The 19,209-nt window shown below is 36.1% G+C and overlaps 3 protein-coding genes across 3 annotated transcripts in view; 2 read left to right on the top strand and 1 right to left on the bottom strand.

The window, feature by feature from the left end:
• The first annotated feature begins 351 nt into the window (after window positions 1-351).
• pef1 (penta-EF-hand domain containing 1) lies at window positions 352-9,060 on the top strand. The gene is made up of 5 exons (XM_082187116.1): window positions 352-499; window positions 1,606-1,867; window positions 3,659-3,814; window positions 4,001-4,144; window positions 8,306-9,060. The coding sequence occupies exons 1-5, from the start codon at window positions 482-484 to the stop codon at window positions 8,533-8,535; spliced, it is 810 nt and encodes a 269-aa protein (XP_082043242.1). The 5' UTR covers window positions 352-481; the 3' UTR covers window positions 8,536-9,060.
• Window positions 9,061-9,295: 235 nt separating this feature from the next.
• Window positions 9,296-11,733, top strand: smim12 (small integral membrane protein 12). Its single transcript, XM_082187135.1, has 2 exons — window positions 9,296-9,387; window positions 9,850-11,733. The coding sequence occupies exon 2, from the start codon at window positions 9,872-9,874 to the stop codon at window positions 10,145-10,147; it is 276 nt and encodes a 91-aa protein (XP_082043261.1). The 5' UTR covers window positions 9,296-9,387; window positions 9,850-9,871; the 3' UTR covers window positions 10,148-11,733.
• Window positions 11,734-19,033: 7,300 nt separating this feature from the next.
• gja4 (gap junction protein alpha 4) overlaps window positions 19,034-19,209 on the bottom strand; it is a 4,373-nt gene continuing 4,197 nt past the window's right edge. Inside the window, exon 2 of the mRNA XM_082187111.1 lies at window positions 19,034-19,209. This exon is cut by the window's right edge and continues 1,338 nt beyond it. The gene's annotated coding sequence lies outside the window, so the exon portion shown is untranslated.

Here is a 19,209-nt window from a genome sequence, read left to right as displayed (position 1 = left end):
CTGTCCAATAATGGAAACTTTAGTTATTGTTGTAGCCGATTCGGTAGGCTATATGTCTGTACAGAAACTGACAGAAATGAAGGAATATTCACATGAGTAAAAATTGTGACAACTAGCCCTGGTCTCCAATAGGCCTATGAAGACACTTCAAGACAGACATTTGCTCAAAGCCAAGAGATGTCATGTAGCCTTACAGTACATCCTAATGGTATATTACAAATGGCCACATAAATCACGCTCTTACCTCAATATAAAAACTCTATCCACCCGCCTTCATAAATATGGTTAAACAAAATACCATGTAAACAGTGACTCAAAGTTTCTACGATGATGAGCAGTTTTCCATTGTTTTAACCAATGTGATGGAAAATATGAGGCTGCGCCTTTGACAAACGTGATAGCGAACCAATCAGCTTCAGGAGGCGGGTCTTATTAAATACAGCCCGATCGCTCCATTTGCTAAAGAAAGATTCTCCGCGGAATGAGTTATTACGGACAGGTAAAATCTTTCTTCCGGGTTTAGCCTTTTTTAATATTTATATGTATATTTAATGTTTATATAATTATTTCATATTTATCTAACGGTCTAAACTCTTAGTGTTTGGTGTACAGGGAAATTATGCATATTTGTGATCGCGTAATCGCCTAAAACAGGCTTTTTACAGGCTAGCCAGTTAGCCCTGTAGCTACTCTGATTTGAAATACTTTCAAATTATGTTTTTGTGTGTGTTGATTGCGTGTTGGTCAGTAGTTTATCACATTAAATGAAATGATTATGTGTTTTACATCTTTATCTTGATTAATGTCATTCAACAAAGATGCTAAATGGAAATGTGTCACTTTTGGGTCTAACGTTAGCCACTGTAACGTTGCTAACGTTACCCTTTTACCATCATCCACCATAACCCGCAGTTATTGTTACTGCTGTAAAAACTAAATAAAAGAATATGAGATACCAGTATGACTCCGTACCATGTTATGGTCCGAACTTTTCCTTCCGTAACAGAAGAGATGAATGTTAGACAGTCTCAGTCACCAATCACTTTCATTGAATGGAAAAGCATCCATTGAAAGTGAATGGTGACTGAATATCTAATTTTTCCTAAAATAGTTCCAGTAACACTTTTTAAGGTGTCATAGTTACATGTTACTGCATGTACTTACTATAGTAATCACTTTAAATATGTAACCCTAAACCAAACCCTAACTCTAACCATAACTCTATAGTAAGTAGTACTGTACATGTAGTTCATTAATATTACTCAGTAGTTATTTGAGTAAGTACAATGTAACTATTTCACCTTAAAATTAAATGTAACCTTAGTTTCTATATTCATATTATAAATATTATATAAATATCGGTATAATAATAATATACATTTTAGTGTTCCACCCATGTAAGAGATTTAGTCATACGGTACAACTTGAGGGCGAGTGAATGATGACAGAATGTACATATTCACCTAACCTTTCATTTAAATTATAATCCTTTATTTATTGTTTTAGTGACATAGTTGCCTTTGTTATGGGCCACAGTTGATTCTCTGTTGATGTTTCATACAAACATTTCCCCAATACAAGCTTTTCCTTATTTGTTTTTCAAAGGGTTATCCGGGACCAGGTGGTAACGCTCCCCAACGCCACCCCCCTCCAGGGGCGCCGTATGGAGGTGGTCCTGCTGGTGGACAGTATGGTTCACATTATGGCAGTGCCGTTCCTGGGCAACAGTATGGCGGAGGGGCTCCATACGGGTCTCATGGTCAACCTGGACCAGGAGCGGCGTACGGTGGGGGCCAAGCTCCTGGTGGTCCATACGGAGGTTATGGACAACCCCAGAGAGGACCATATAGTCAGCAGGCACCTGCAGGTTAGAGATGTGTAACTCTATTTCATTTTAGTTGGGTAGAGTATATTAGGAGCATATATATATATAAATATATTACTAAATTATTTCTGTATGCAAATGTGTGTGTGTTTGTGTGTACAAAAAGGACACCCAAGCTTTTTTTTATTTTCTTAAAAAAAAAATATATATATATGTTTTTTTATTTAGCAAGGATGCATTAAAACGATCAAAAGTGACAGTAAAGACTTATGAGTTCTATTTCAAATAAATGTATGTTGTTCTTTTGAACTTTCTGTTCCATCAAAGAATCCTACAAAAAAATATTAAGCAGCAACTGTTTACAACATCGATAATAATAAAGGCTTCTTGAGCATCAAATCAGCATATTAGAATGATTTCTGAAGGATCATGTGACACTGAAGACTGGAGTAATGATGCTGAAAATTCAGCTTTGACATCACAAGAATAAATTACATTTTAAAATATATAAAAATGTAAAGTTTACATTATTTAAGTTCATAAAATTAAAAGTTGTAATATTAATATTAAAAGTTATTTTTTGTACATTTTAAATTAACACTTATTTAAAATTGTAATAATATTCACAATATTACTTTTTTACTGTATTTTTTTTAATGAATAAATGCAGAATTGATGAGCACAAGAGACGTCTTTCAAAACATTAAAAAACGTTTAAATGGTAGTGTATATCATGTTAATTTCTCACCTTTTGGTTAATAGACTGTGGAGGAATAGGAAGGTAGTTACTTTTTTTTTTATCAGAATGTTTTCCACAGCTTCATACATCTTCAGATGCACCGTAATAGATGTTGGTCCAGCAGGTGAATTTTTTAACATGGTCTCAGGAGGGGTAGGCAGCAGCTCCGGGCTGATTTGACTGATGATGTCTGAGTGTCAGGGTTGGCAGCTAAGACAGCGCGAGCCGATGCCGTTCCATCAGGCATGCAGTGGCTGAGGGCTGTGAATAAAATACGAAAGACAGGAATTTATGAAGGTGCTGCAGACAAGGTCCTTGATCCTCCTGCACTGCAGCTGTGTCACATGCCCCTCACTGAATGACTGATGCTGAGACACTGCAGGATGGCAGAAGCAGCTTGTACTGATCTGGTACAGAATGTGCCCACAGGAGAATTAGAGTGATGAGTGTGGTAATTCTGAGCGAAGGGGTTCGTGTGTATGTGTCCTTCTGCGTTTATGTCGGTAAGTATTCTGTAATGTCCTGTGGGAAAGTCTGTCAAATTCAGAGACTGTCCTCTGAACAGTGCTTATCCCTCCCGAGGGATACAGTGACCGTCTGCGCTTCACCAAATTGCACAACTTATTCTTGTCCCTCTTGGGACCAAGATGACATATCACTGACAACCTAGGCTTGTTCACACTGGGCCCATTTCCAAGATGTTTTTCAAATCCGACCTATAGGACTGCTTGTTCTCATCATCGTCCTACTGTCATTTTGCAAGTAATGAACAATCTTTTGCACACTTAGGCATATGCTGCATCTGAAACTGCTCCATTCAGTAAATAGCAGATACCACATGTGAATATAAATGAGCTATTTATTTATTTTCTTTGTATCCTTTTTTGTCCGTCCAAAAAACGACCAAAGGGATTTGAGTATACACCAAAAATAATCTTTTTTTGAGTTATTGTTTCATTCCTAAATACTATTTTGACCTGTGGTTAACTATGGTTAAGTGATCTGTTTTTAACTGACTGAATGATCTCATTTTGGAATATTTTGGAAATTCATTTGCATCTAACTCACTAATGCAGGCCGTTCTCATGTTGTAGGTAACATTCCTCCCGGTGTGAACCCTGAGGCCTACCAGTGGTTTTCTTCTGTGGACACAGATCATAGTGGCTACATTAACGGAAAAGAGCTGAAGCAAGCGCTCATGAATTCCAACAACTCCAGTTTCAATGACGAAACCTGCATAATGATGCTCAGTGAGTGCTGCCATTGTTAACATAACCCTCCTGACAGCGGCTAAATTATTGAATGGATGCTTGTATCACAATATAACTAAATTCATAATGCTGCAATGTCAAACAAAACAAAACAATACAAAAATAGAAGTCATCTGATGACATCTCCAGTGCCAAAGGAAATCAGGGATTTGTCTTCATTTCCAGATATGTTTGACAAGACCAAATCCGGACGCGTAGATGTCTATGGTTTCTCTGCACTGTGGATGTTTCTGCAGCAGTGGAGGGCAATGTTCCAACAGTTCGACCGGGACCGATCGGGATCAATTAACAGCAATGAGATGCACCAGGGTGAGTAAATTAGAGGTCAAAAAGGACCCAAGACAATAGGGCTGGGCAAAAAAATCGATTTTTCGATTAATCGTTTTTTAAAATGTGGTCGATTCAAAATCGATTCTCAAACGCCAAGAATCGATTTTTTTCCATCTTTATGTATTAGTTTTCCTCCACTGTTCATATAGGCTTGCAAACTCAATTTTATAGCTAATGCTGTGAGATTTTATGGTAGTTTTATCTAAATCATAAAATAACCTCAATTAGTGCTGCACGTTTAATCATATCGCAATCGCTATGACAAGCCTATACGCAATTAGGCTATATGACCAAAATGCTGCCAAAATGCTGTCGTGACTGTGACAGAAAAACTTGCGATGATATCGTGCGTGCGCACAAGACAGCACAGAATAGAATTATCTTTCACGCTTGAACGAAGAACACACACAATTATGCCAAAATGTATTTTTGTCGAGTATCTTTATAACATAAGAGCAGTCTTATGACGAACGTGAAGAGTTGTGCCTCGTGAGAGAATGAGTCCGCGTGTGAGTTCCGCGTCTCTGTCAACAGCGGCTGGTCTTAAAGGGACAGTACACTGTAGCCACTAATTATCTCTGTCATTTAAGTTAATCAAAGAACAAAGAGAACAGAGAAAAACACTCACTGCTCTTGAATAAAGAACTTTTGTAACTTTGATTAGTCAATATATAATTTATAATTAATGCAACACAGACTGTTTGATAATTTTATTCAATTTCTATGGCCTAGCTGTTAGACAGGAAGGGCACATATTATATTATATGCAACGTTTTTATATGTGGGTTTATGTGAGGATTGTTAACCTGTTTGATCAAGACATGCGACTGTTCTGACTTGTCCAATTTTCAGCATCAATTTTTCATCTTGCATCAAAATCCTGTCTATTCATTGTATGCATTTGAAATATAGAGTTGGGTTCTGTTTTAATGTACCCAAGTGTACCTAAAATAAAAAGAGTTTAATATACAGGTTTGTAGCTCTTAATTTCTTTTTATTAATTAAACACTTGAAAACTTGTTCACTTTTTTTTCTTTTCTTTTTCTTTTTTTAATAAATATAGGATTTGTATTTAATATTCATTGAGTGAGTCGAATCGAAATTAATTTAGAATCAAAATTGGAAAAATCGAATCGAGAATCGAAATCGAAAATCGAATCGAGAATCGAAATCGAATCGAATTAGAGCTTGCGAATCGAAATCGAATCGAATTGTAACATCTGAATCGATACCCAGCCCTACAAGACAACATGATACACTGTTATGACAACAGTTGTAGTCACTAAGCACTGATTAGAATCTTTTTTTTTATTTTTATTTTTTAATAAAAGTATAAAATTCTTTACAAAACAAACAAACTTTTGAATAGTAGAGTATCTCCACATTAGACCGGGTAAACCCAGCCCGATCCGCCAGCGATTTGATTTCGCCCTGCAGCTCAGGCTGGAAACCTGGACATTCTTCTATCCTGCTTCCGTTACAAATTTGCGGGGACCGATCACAAACTGGCTCATCCACCTGGCGCGCTATTGGCGGGTTTAATCCAATTCAATTCCTTTTAACCTCTCGACGATGCTCAATGGCTTCTTTAGTTTGGCAAACAAATCGCTCGAGAGGGTGTAAATACCACTCACTTTCATGTTTTTTTTTTTGTGCACAACCTGCAAAAATCGCTTGATGACATTGCTGCTTCAATGCTCCAAACCAACACGTTTGTTGACACATTTCCTGCCTGGGGTTTTCACTGCAAAGTACGTCACCTGGATCGTCAGTCTGATTGGTTGAAGGTCTATCCAATTGCGTACAGAGTCTTTTGAACTATGCCCGTTGATCACGTCTCTTGTGCAGTAGAAAATACAGAGCAGACTCCCCAGACCAATGTTCAATCTTATAAGATTAAGCTTGGTCTGGTGATAGCCAGACTATCTCCACATGGAATTCTGGATGAATTATTTAAATCAGTTATTTTAATTTACAGCAGTGTCAGATTGTCATTCTAACAATTTTATATAGACCACATATCGTGTTGTAGCTCTTATTAAACCTACCAGCCAATTGCCAGTCTTTTTATTTACTTGTGAAAATTTATTTTTACTCACATTTAGCACTTAGTAAAGTACTGGTATTACTTTTAGATTTGGTAATCAAAACCTAAATCTAACCACAGGAAGTTTCCACTGCTTTCATCAGCTAACATGTTTTTATGTGTATTTTCTCGAAGCATTTTAAGTGATTCACATACAGTAGCATTTCACTTATATTTGTTTTTTGCAAAGAGATTAATGTGTTTACTAATCATAGTTAATCATAATTACAAATAACTTAAATTAATAACATTTCCAGGAAAGAACATATTTGTTTAAATATGGAAGGGTTTGCCATCTTTTTGGGGACATTTTTTTCCAATAACGTAGGGTATGCTTGAACCACACACACACACATTTGTTTGACTATATTAGTGATGAAATTGCATATTGCATGACTTCCATTGATTTCAAATCAGTTAATTATATTTTCTATGGCCTAACCCAACCCCTACCCCTAAACCCACCCATCACACAATGTGCAAAACACTATATTTTTATAAAAACACGTTTTGGACAATTTATAAGCCTTTTAAACTAGTGAGGACCTGTAAAATATCCTCACTAGTCAGTCGGTTGCCATAATATTTCAGTATATAAGTGAGGACATTTGGCCCTCAGGTTTAGCCAAATCTGTACTCTCTCACACACACACACACACACACACACACACACACACACACACACATTGGGTTTTCATGTTTTAGAGGTACATTCCATAGACATAATGATTTTCATACTGTACAAACTATATATTCCTTTCCCTAACCCTTCCCTTAAACCTATCCATCACAGAAAACTTTCTGTATTTTTAGATCTATTTTTTATTTATTTTTTACTTGGTATGATTTATAATCGGTTTTCCCGATGGGGACCAAAAATGAATGTCCCCAGAAATATGGCAATATCCGAAGTCTTTGTCCTTTTGGGGACATTCTGTCCCTATAACGTAGGGCTTACTAGGACCACACACACACAAGATGTGGCAGTCAAAGAAAGTTTGTAAGGAAAAGACAGTTACTGAGCTTGTGTTCTCTGCTGTAAACCCCTTTTTTCATCTAATCCTGTGCGATTTAATGCAGCATTATTGTTTGGATGATTTCATTTTTGAGACGTCATGGAAAATTGCTCTTAAAATAATCTCAAAATTGTAGCTGTTATCTGGCAGTGTCTTTTTTTATCCTCATTGATTTTGTACGAACAACGCTATTCTATAGTTAGCAGAGTCATGTTCTCAGGCTAACTAAATAGTGAATGCCATTATAAAGATGTGAATAAGCCTGAAAGTGCATGGTTGATTACTGGTGAGTGACAGTGTATTGAAAACATAGTGGATACAAAAACAACAGTAGAACGGTTTAGTTGAGCCTGTATAGGCTTTGTTTGGCAGACGTCCTTCTAATTTTCAAAACTCTTCTACTTTTTTGTTGCTTACTCAATAAAAAGCATAAACCTTTGTGTCAAACAAGAGGTTAGCAATGTAATAATTCCCTGTTTTATGTACACGACTGTTTAAAAGTTTCGGGCCAGTAAGATTTTTACTTTATTATTATTATTTAATTATTTTTTTAAAGAAAGCAAGGACGCATTAAATTGATCAAAAGTGACAATTAAACGATTTATAATGTTACAAAATATTTCTGTTTCAAATAAATGCAGTTCTTTTGAACTTTCTATTCATTAAAGAATCCTGAATAAAAATGATCGCAATTTCAACATTGTTTGAAACTGTTTTCAACATTGATAAAAATAAATGTTTCTTGAGCAGCAAATTATCATATTAGAATGATTTCTGAAGGATCATGTGACAATGAAGACTGGAGTAATGATGCTGAAAATTCATCTTTGCATCACAGGAATAAATTACATTTTATTAAAGTAGAGCAGATTTCATAATATTACTGTTTTTACTGTATTTTTTTAATCAAATAAATGCAGCCTTGGTGAGCATAAGAGACTTCTTAAAAAAAAAAACACACAAAAAAAACACTAAACTTGTAAACGGTATAGTGTAAATGTAATGTTTGTATTTACCCATGTGTTTCTTATCTTCCAGCATTATCTCAGATGGGCTACAATCTGAGTCCTCAGTTTATTCAGGAACTGGTGAACCGTTACTCTGCACCCGGTGTGACTGGGGTTCTCCAGCTGGACCGCTTCATTCAGGTGTGCACGCAGCTCCAGAGCATGACCCAAGCCTTCCGCGAGAAAGACACCGGCATGACTGGCAATGTGAGGTTGAGTTACGAAGACTTCCTGTCTAGTGCCGTTATCAGACTGATGTAAAGAACTGCATGAGCAATTCAGAAGATGACCTGACTCTGAATGTGTGGCACGACACTTCACCCTCTGAACAGTGCCTTTCACTGCAGCTCTGCCTTGTTTCACCACAATGAGCTGAAAACTGTTCATTGCCAACTAGCCAAATATAGCACTCATCGCAAAAGTCTACCACACATATGTAATCCAGTTATTAAACTAATGCCAAAATTATCAGTGGTACATGTGAATAAAATGCCATTAGCTATGCAACAAGCACCATTTACTAATTAATGGGTGTTTGTCATGGAAGTGAATATTTTCACTTTTTTTTTATATTAGCCAAAATATGAAAACTTGTGATAATGAATGCTTGAAATTAAATGTTTAGTTCTCTCTCTCCAATTTTTTTTTTTTTTTTTTTTTTTTTTTGGGTATATTTATGCTATCCTTAACTGTCCACACTCATTTATTTCATATAAAACAATAAATGGTGAATTTTTGTTTTGCTTACAATAATAAAAAAATAAAAAAATCTGTTGTATTTGTGAAGTATTCTCTCATTTGTTTTTGTTTTTTGCTTTTTACTTTTTTCTTGTTTAATAAAAAAATACATCTAAAACATTGTCTAAATTGATATTCGTACTTATTCAAAAATAAGAATAAGCTGTAATTTCAGGACAAACCCACGCAGTGTGTTTCAGCATTGGTCACTGGGTGTCAGCATTGCTTTACCAGGACATCCTGCATTCAACTTTTTTTCCCCTCCCTGAACGAATGAGAATTTAAAACGTCATTCTGACGTAAACAAATAGCCAATCAGATTGTTGTTTACAGTGACGCAACGAGGCAGGAAGTGGAGTCGCCTAGTGATTAGAGGTATGTACAGTCATGAGATTTTATAAAGGCACGCGCAAATGATTTAAGGAATGTATGAAATATTACGCACTAAACCGTCAGCGGGATTCTCACTATGTGTTTAGGAACCCATTATGTCTTATTAATGTATTTTTATAGCGCCATTTCACACCTCATGCTATGACACCGGTACCCTTGTAACAGTTACATGACTTTCTATAATCGTATAATATAAATATAAATTTACTAGCAATGTCTGAGTGTGTGTGTGTGTGTGTTGTTGGACATATTAACACGATCATGTTTATGTCATTAGATCCCTCTACCCTCTAAAAACAATATTTACAATGTTGTTTCCTTGGTTGTATGAAAGCATATGTATATTTGCAATCCTTTTATTTTGCACCGGTTACCAGAGTAATGAGACATTGTCAGCTTGCCAAAGGTAAATAACCTTCTAGAACTTGAAATTACTTTTTTCAGGTGTATTTCTGAGTCTGCAACCATGTGGCCATTGATCTGGACTGCCGTGCGCACTTATGCACCCTATGTGACCTTCCCAGTGGCCTTTGTGGTTGGTGCTGTTGGATACCAACTTGAGTGGTTTATAAGGGGCACCCCAAATGCCCCAGGAGAAGAGAGGGGCATTGCAGAGCTACGGGAGGATAGAAAATTAGAGGAACTGACCGGTCAGGACAGTACACAGGTCCTCAGCCTGAAGGACAAACTGGAATTCACACCTAGGGCAGTGCTGGAAAGAAACCGACCGGTGAAGAACTAAGTCTTATTAAATGTCATGAAGTCCTCCAAGATTACTATATAATGATGTGCAACTTCTCAAACTTTTGGCTCATTTGTCAACCTCTACGGCCCCAGGGACAGGAACTTCATCTAGAAATTGTGTGTGTGTGTGTGATTTCATGTCCACTTCTATGATACTTCATTCTGCCGTCCTAATTAAATGGAGTCTTGCTGTAATATTTACCAAGCCAGCTGGTGGAACTTGACTGCTGAGAGAATATTTTACAACTTTCATTCTTTTGAGACTTTTTAATATTCATCTTCTGCCCTTAGGCATGCAGACACATGACTATATAAGTCCAAACTTGGAAGGCTTTGATAATTTTTCCATTTGTGCTCCCTGTCATATGCTCATGAGACTGAAGCTCAAAGAAAGACCACCTTTGTTAAGTTTGTGTCTGTGTGAATAAGAGTGCGTCTATGTAAGGCAACACTTGAGTTAGGCTAGAAATTGTTTGAGATGTTTAAACTTTGGGTGTCTGAAGTGATTCAGATTCAGAACGCTCAGAAATTCATATAAGCTCTGTTTTCGAGGTCTTCAGCCTAATTAGTAATAATGGACAGAGTGAATAGTGAGGAATGAAAGCGAAGTTTTGCCCCGATGTTAATCTTTTCGGTTAATGTAAGAACTCACTTTGGATATGTGGAACAAAAGAACAATCTCATATTTTAAACCAATTATCTGTAAGTTTTGAGTCCATTTCCCTGTATAGTACAGTAAACTCATACTATTGCGGGGATCATTACGCATGCAGTGCTTTCATAAGCATCATTATGGCAAAAATGTCAGTGATAATTGCACAGCTAACTTTGTGGTGAAGTGTGTGGGAGGCTGTTCATAATAAATGTGAAGTTACACTGTACTTTTGGTACCTTTTGTCAGATGATCTTTCCAGCTAAAATTAATTTTGCACATTGCATTGCATTGCATAACAATAGACCTTAGTCAGGTTAGACGCCATATTGAATTTAACGCAGATGCATTACTGCTACCCTGAATATGCCCCATGCAGGAGATGTATTTTTATTATTTTACCTTTATTTTACCAGGGGGAAAAAATCACATCGAGATTGCAATCTCTTTTCAAGTAGGTATATGTATATATATATCTTTATACCTAAATTATGTTTGTAGCTATAGCCTAAGGTCCCAGGAATTATTCTTACTGTCTGTTCCAGTGGTGCGTACTGAATTGGGGAAAAAGGCATTTCAATTTGCTGCTCCCTCTGCCTGGAATAATTTGCAAAGTACGTTGAAACTTAGGGAGCTGGTTTAATTGGACATTTTCAAAGTAGTTTTAAATTATTTGGAGAACGAAACATCGGGCTGTAGATGTTTTAGTTATGTATTAAATTAAAATTTGATTGGATTTGCTTGTGTGTGTGTATATGTGTATGTATTGATGGATGTTATCTGTTAAACTCAAACGAGCTGTGTCTGTCAGTCTTGGCCAGGACGCTCTTATAAAAGAGATTATTAATCTCAATGTGCTTAGTTTCCTGGTTAAATAAATGTTATAATAACATCTATGCCAGAAATAATAAATAGGGCTGGGTGTAGATATAGATTTGATTAATTTCTTTTAATAACTTGATTCCTTTCAAATAATTTAGCTATATTTCTATATTGCTTCCATAAATCTTCCAAAAAATCTTTCTATTCATTTAAAAGCCAGCTTGTAAGAGTCATTTGTTTCTGGTTTCTGATGAAAAAATGGTAATTTCGTATGTTTTTGATTCACTACAAAGAGCCGTCTCATAAAGTAATTTATTTATCAATCAAATTAAATTAGCTGTGCTGTATGTTTTTGCTTCACCTAAAAGAATCAGCTCATACGAGTTGTTTATGAATTAGATTACCCTCATCACATTGTAAGGCAACGCAATAGACATTTCATACTTTTATTTTGTGGTACAGAGACTTTTTATTGCATCACATTACAAGCTACAATCTGAAATTCACAATAAAAGGTGGCAGCATTAGATTCTGTTCTGAGAGAGGTCTGCTGATCATTCTTCAGTATTCAGAATGATTAAAATCATGTATGTATGTATGTATGTATATATACATACAAATGTTCTTCATCTTTAAGTAGTGCATTTACTTCTGATTGCGTTTGACTGATGCATTGTCTGTTTTCTGTGCTGTACATTATTTTTCTTTCAGCACGCAGCTTGATTAAAGGGATAGATCACCCAAAAATGAAAATGCTGTCCTCATTTACTCACCCTCATGTTGTTCCAAACCTATATGACTTTCCTTCTTCTCCTGAACACAAAAGAAGATATTTTGAAGAAAGTCGGTAACCAAACGACTGATTGGACCCCATTGACTTCCATAGTAGGAAAAAAAAAATACTATGGAAGTCAATGGGGACCAGCAACTGTTTAATTTCCAACCTTCTTTAAAATATCTTCTTTTGTGTTCAACAGAAGAAGGAAAGTCATACAGGTTTGGAACAACATGAGGGAGAGTAAATGAGGACAGCATTTTCATTTTTGGGTGATCTATCCCTTTAATAGAAAACAGAAAGGCAAGACCTCACAAATCCCCAGAGAGTACTTAATCGAGGTGACCATAACATTTTCCAGCAAGAGTTTTGCTTCACTGCTGCCAACAAGCTAGTGAAACTTTATGAGTGCTGATCTAGATTTACATCAGCATGAATGCTGATACCAGGCAGCTTGTCTGCCCAAAACATTTTTCTATAAAAGGTTATATTTGAAGAAATATTGCCATTGAACTCAGTGCATGGCTTCAAGTTGGCCCTAAAACTTTTACATCACCATAAACTTAATGTAAGTTTTGTTCCACAGTTAACAGGTTCTGCTGGTGTTATTTGCTATGCTGGTTTGAGGGGAAGTTGTGTGTCACTTTAAAACACTGGTTCTCAACCCTTTTTGACTCCGAAGACCCACAACAATATTCATAGGCCTCATGACTTTTCCTGTTGCTCGTGATTAACTGGATAAGGATTAAGTATTTTTTAAATTTTAGAGCTTTATCTTTTTAGAGAAAATGGTAGCAGATTTATCTTTTCGTACATCATTTTAAGTCATCATGAAGCCCCCTTGGAAATTTTCTGAGGCTCCCCAGATCCCTGGCTGAAAACCACTGCTTTATTTGTCATGCACGTCATTCTATCTAGCAGATTTTGACAAGACACATTTGACTGTGAAAGTGAAGTAAGCTATAATTGGAAAAATTAGAAACTAGAGAGTACTGTTTGGGTCATTCTGTTCTGAAATGTATTGTAATTGCTCAGACTGCATTTGAAACATATTCTCTGAGGTTCATTTTATTATGCAGCCTTATGAGAATGTCATATGGGGGTCAAATGACTTGCTGTATTGGTACGTGTATACTCCTATTCCTGTACGTCCAGTAGTTGTGTGAGAGAGGATGTCTGTTTGTGCCTAACCAGGTAGGAGACTGTGGGTTTGGTGCTGGAAAGGTGCTAGTTTGTCCCAGAGGACAAACAGCCCTATTGTTCCTGAGTGATAGGAAGAAGGAACGACGCCTGCCAGCCTCTCTCGGCCCTTCAGTCAGGATGTGTACAGCCTCTCTGCACAATTACAGCATAATTATTCACTGTAGATTCCAATCAGCAACAAAAACAATGGAGAGACACTCTAAATACTCCCCTTTCCCATGTTCAGTTCCCACAACCAGTTTGCTCTGTCCCCCTTTAAAACTTTTTAGAGAGTTCCAAGGACTTCCATTTCCCTCAGTATGGGCCCCTGGGGTCTTATCAATAGCCCATTGTCCCATTCCAGCGAATTTGATGTATGTCACACTGTAAGAAGTTAAGTTGATGTGTCCTACCATTTACTTTGGCATATTTGTAAAAAGGAATTGTCATCCCAGAGATATTATAGATCATGTTTATTATTTTCAAGAAATAATCATGAAGTTCAAATATTGATCATTAATACTGATACTTATCAAATTAATCACAGTAATGTAATTTGTAAGAAAAGATTATTATTTGCAGTAAATAAAGTTCAAATACTAATATTAATATTGATACATTTATGCTGGTATTAATCACAAAATGGCACATTGAAGGTTGGGGAAAAATGCCACAAGTGCCTGATTATTTTTGAGCATAAGGCAATGTTTTTCATTAGTTTCATTTTTATTGCTTGAAAATTAAGTCATGGTTTTGGTCAAGATGTTGTTTTAACAATTACGTCTGTCCTGTATGACTGTACAATTTGATCAGCTCCTTATCTAGATTAAGAAGCAATTTACTCTGACTCATCTGTTTCTCTCTTTAAGATGAGCTGTTCATATTGTGATAGAAGGGGTTTGAGGAGCTGGTCATGACATCCTGGAACGCTGCAAGTGGGATTTCACCAAATACAATGTAACAATGCCCACCGCTGGTCCATTGTATGGGGGAACAAGCATTTTAGCCATTCCCTGGAGTGACCAATGGAAAAATCAGGAAGCAGATAAGCCTATTTCCTCCAGGTTGTCTACGTTAAGGATCCAGTTAACTATGAGCTTATTTGACCACCTGACAGCTGGGCATTTGTGCTATAAACCAATACGCTGTTGACTTTATTTTCGAATGGTTCTTAACAGTTAACTTAACAGTTTGTTCATTATTAATTCCTGATACCTAATGTATGAAATTGATAGTTCTGTCATTCTTTACACACCCTCGTGTTGTTTTAAACCCTTGTGACTTTATATATATATATATATATATATATATATATATATATATATATATATATATATATATATATATATATATATATATATATTATTTTTTATTTTTTTTTATTTTTTTTTTCCTCTAGGAAGGACAGAAAGTAATTGAAAATCAGTGGGGTTCGAACTGCATTGGTTCCCACTTACTTCCATTGTGTGTATTCTTCAAAATATCTTCCACAGAAAAAAGAATGGCATACAGGTTTGGAACAACATGAAGGTGAGGAAATAATGACAGAATTAAAAATTTTGAGTGAACTATCCTTTTAACAAAGGTTGAACCTAACTGAACTTTTACCATGGTTTAAAAGACACTTTAATCTGTACTATGTTCAAAAGTTTGAGGAAGTATGTTTTTTTTTTTGGTTTTTTTTTAGCAAATAACTGAAGGCATTAAATGTATCAAATATGACAGTAAAGACTAATAATTTCTTTTTCAAATAAATGTGGTTATTTTAACTTTCTGTTCAACAAAGAATCCTGGAAAAAAAATGTATCACAGTTTTCACAAAAAAATATTAAGCAGCAAAACCGTTTTCAACAATATTTCTTGAGCACCAAATTGGCATATTAAAATTATTTCTGCAGCATCATGTGACATTGAAGTCTTGGATAATGGCCGCTGAAAATTCAGCTTTGCCATCAGAGGAATAAATTACATTTTAAAATATGGAAAACAGTTTTAAATCAGTTTAAAATGCAATTAATATTCCACAGTACTGTATTTTTGGTCAAATAAATAAAGTCTTTGTTAGCCTGAGAGACTTCTTACAAAAACATTTAAAAACCAACCTTAAACTTTTGAACGGTAGTGTAATTCCTTTACATTCTGCGGAAACACACACTCATTTTCAATGGAAATGCTCTAACTAAACATTCTTGTTATTTTTAGGCCTCTGTTTTCCTTCTGTGGAGTTCTTTTGACTTCTTGTTGTGGCTATCACTGAGAAGACATGGATTTTAATCAGTTCATCTGGCAGGAAGTACATGTGACCGATTTGCACCGCATACACTGGCATATTTGCCTGATACTGCGGCCTTCAGATCCCCTGCAGAAATAAGTTTGGCACTCAGTCTTAAGTCCCCATGGGAAGCAGGTTGATTGGCCATTCGAAACCACCTCTCATCCAGAAAACACCCACACACGGTCCAAGCACAGCACAGACTGCAGCTTCTAAGGTACATACAGTTCATAAGAGTACTTTAAAACCTGTTTGTATGTGCTGTATGAGGTTGGTAAGCAGGGAAAGGGAAACACATCAGCGATACTTGGAACAACAATATCTGGATGAAGGAAGCGGCCCGCAAGAGAGGCAGCTCATTTTCATTGGCGCAACTCTGTGCAAATCACCTAAGGGCAAGCTGGCAGGCAGTGTCCCTGCTGGGTTTCACAAATAGAATGACCTTTGTCGGAAAAAAAAGACTGTATTCAGCGAAGTAACCTCTTAATGGTTTGACAAGAGCAGGCATCCATGACTTTTGGTGTTTTTTCTTATCTAAAATGACAGACATCTGTTTGCCTAGTTTAAATAAGTTTGCTAGTCTGTTTGATGCATGTGCGGGCATATTAAAGTGCAGCTTTCAACTCCACGTTTCTGCTTTTGAAGGTGGTAGGAAAAACTAAAGGAAACACTCCATGAACAAGGGGTATTTTCCAAACTAAATGGCTCTATCAGAGAGAGTTTGATAGGCCACCAGTCAGTCTCTTGTTCGCTGTTTTTCTCTTTTTCCTGGAAACTGAGAGGAACTATAAAGAGGTCAGTCGTCACCAGCTGTTTGCTGACCCACACATCTTGTGCTGCACCTCTGATGCCCTGTATTGGCAAGAGATGACAGGTTAACTATGCGTGCAGGCCAGCTGCGATAGAGAGAACTATGCATTGGGCAAAGACTACAGGTTATGGTTGGCAACCCCATAAGCACAAGACTCATTAATCTTTCATAGACTAGAGCCCAACAGTGCAGATAACACCCTCTAATAAAACACGGTTTCCATTAGCCAGCAAAACATACCTTTTGAGGGGGGAAAGCACTGTTGAGCACTGTTCTTATTATTGTATTGTTTTGATTTGACCCTTTCAGGAAGAAACTGTCCCAACTTGTAATGTACTCATCATTCCCCTATTCCTGCTACAGATAAGGTCTTATCATTGTTCAGACTGCTCAAAATTGCTAAAAATGACTACTTTATGTGGAATGTTCTGTACTCATGGCAAGGCAGGAAAGTGAAGGCCTTGATGATATAGGAAGGCCATCTACTCCAAAAAGTTTTGAAATAGTTTGAAACAACCAACAAATAGCATCAGGGTGAGGTAATGAAGCACTTACCCCATTTGTTCATATAAATATTAAGCTTTTTTAAATGTTTCAGTGTATTTATGAAGTGTTTAATAGGGAACTGCTCACTTTGTAGGCTATATGTAATTTTGTAGGTACTTGCACAGTTTGTGATTGTTAAACTACAGTATGCAAATAAATGCAGTAACCCAGGCTCATTGGGGAAAAATGTGCCTGAGGTGACATTTTTGTTACGTGTCTTCTTCATTTTGCGACACTTTGAAAGTGAAATATCTAGAGAGTTGCACTTAAAAGCAAGTTCAGCTTTATCCGAATGAATGTGAATCTGACAACTGTTTATTATGTTGGTTGTATGAATGTGAGGCAAAAAATTTAGAGGCACATTTTCCATTGAGCTTATCTCGGTTATATGGTCATGTGGACACTCAAAATGACAGTGGCTCCAGCATAGTAATATTTGTAACATTTGTAATATTTCTGTTTAATATTTCCTATCATTGACTTTTGTTAAACCCAAAAATGAAAATTCTGTCATTAATTACTCACCCTCATGTCGTTCCAAACCTGTAAGACTTTTATTCATCTTTGGAACACAAATGAAGATCTTTTCAATGAAATCTGAGAACTTCCTGTCACTCCATTGACAGCTTACGCAACTACCACTTTCAAGCCCCAGAAAGGTAAAGACATCATTAACGTAATCCATGTGACTCCAGTGGGTTAACCTCAATTTTATGAAGTGCTTTGCACGTGAGTGCTTTGTTTGTGCAAAAAAACCACATAATTTACCACATTATTTACAAAATAATTACGTATTGTATTGCCACTAGAGCAGACATTGTTGTTGAGTGAACTCGCTTTGGAAATTAATATTTTGTAAATAAAGTGGTAACTTTTTTTGCACAGGTAAAGTACTCGCATCACTTCATAAAACTGAGGTTAAACCCTTGGAGTCACATGGATTACTTTAATAAAGTCTTTACTACCTTTCTGGGGCTTGAAAGTGGTAGTTGCGTAAGCTTTCAATGGAGTGAAAGGAAGTTCTCAGATTTCAGTTTGTGTTCCGAAGATGAGTAAATGTCTTACGAGTTTGGAACGACATGAGGGTGAGTAATTAATGACAGAATTAAAATTTTGGGGTGAACTAATCCTTTAACATCTTAATAATAAATAATAATAAAAAAATAAACGAAATACATACAATTCAGTTTAACATAGCATAGAATAACAATATAATATCCCTATCTAATAAATAATAATTTAATAATTTGAATTACTTGTATTTATAGGCGAAGGGTGAACGAACTCCAGGATAAGGCTAAGGAGATGTGATTCCCTTAAATAACACATACGTGTCCTTGTAATAGTTTCAATTTACATGTCGGTTACCTACACATCCCAGCATAAGTGCTCCTGTTAGATTGTTTTCAATTCTAACTTTAACACCTCTGATTGGCCATTGCGTTCCAAGCCTTACACACGCTCCGCCTATGCTTGTATTATGGTTTTGACCATTTTACAGTTAGTTTAGCTGTACAAAAACACACTACTTTATGTTATGTAATCAAAAACGCACTGGTTTTTAGCACACATAGTTTTACTGATTACTGCACTTTGTTCTTCTATTTATTTAGTGACTAATCGGAAGTCTCGCACATGCACAGGAAATACCTTTCTGTTGATAAATAAGATTACTCAAATTACACTTTTGTTTTTATAGTGTTGCCATAGAAAAGCATAATTATGAGTCCGATGACATGAATGGTTCCAAGTGGAATTGGCATCAATGCAGCATGTATATCGACCTCTCTAGCAAAGAGCTAATCATATTTAGTAGTCAAAAAGTGGATTAAAAACCACAAATATTTTAATGAAATTAATGAAAATAAATATTAAATGAAATATAAAACAATTCTTAAATACATTTTAAATATAGAAGGCCTACATACGGCCTATACGTTGGTATAGAAATACTTTGATTTTGGTCTTACTTACAGAACATTATTATACTACCTTACCTG

This window comes from Leuciscus leuciscus, assembly GCF_965113295.1.
Source record: "Leuciscus leuciscus genome assembly, chromosome: 12".
Lineage (NCBI taxonomy): Eukaryota > Metazoa > Chordata > Actinopteri > Cypriniformes > Leuciscidae > Leuciscus > Leuciscus leuciscus.
This window is presented reverse-complemented; position numbering and strand designations above follow the sequence as displayed.

What these genes read in the sequence shown, in the direction of transcription:
- smim12 (XM_082187135.1), top strand. Translation starts at nt 9,872, where the DNA reads ATGTGGCCATTGATCTGGACTGCCGTGCGCACTTATGCACCCTATGTG.
- pef1 (XM_082187116.1), top strand. An exon ending in TAGTCAGCAGGCACCTGCAG is followed by an intron (nt 1,868 to 3,658) that starts GTTAGAGATGTG and finishes CTCATGTTGTAG; the next exon opens with GTAACATTCCTCCCGGTGTG. An exon ending in AACCTGCATAATGATGCTCA is followed by an intron (nt 3,815 to 4,000) that starts GTGAGTGCTGCC and finishes CTTCATTTCCAG; the next exon opens with ATATGTTTGACAAGACCAAA.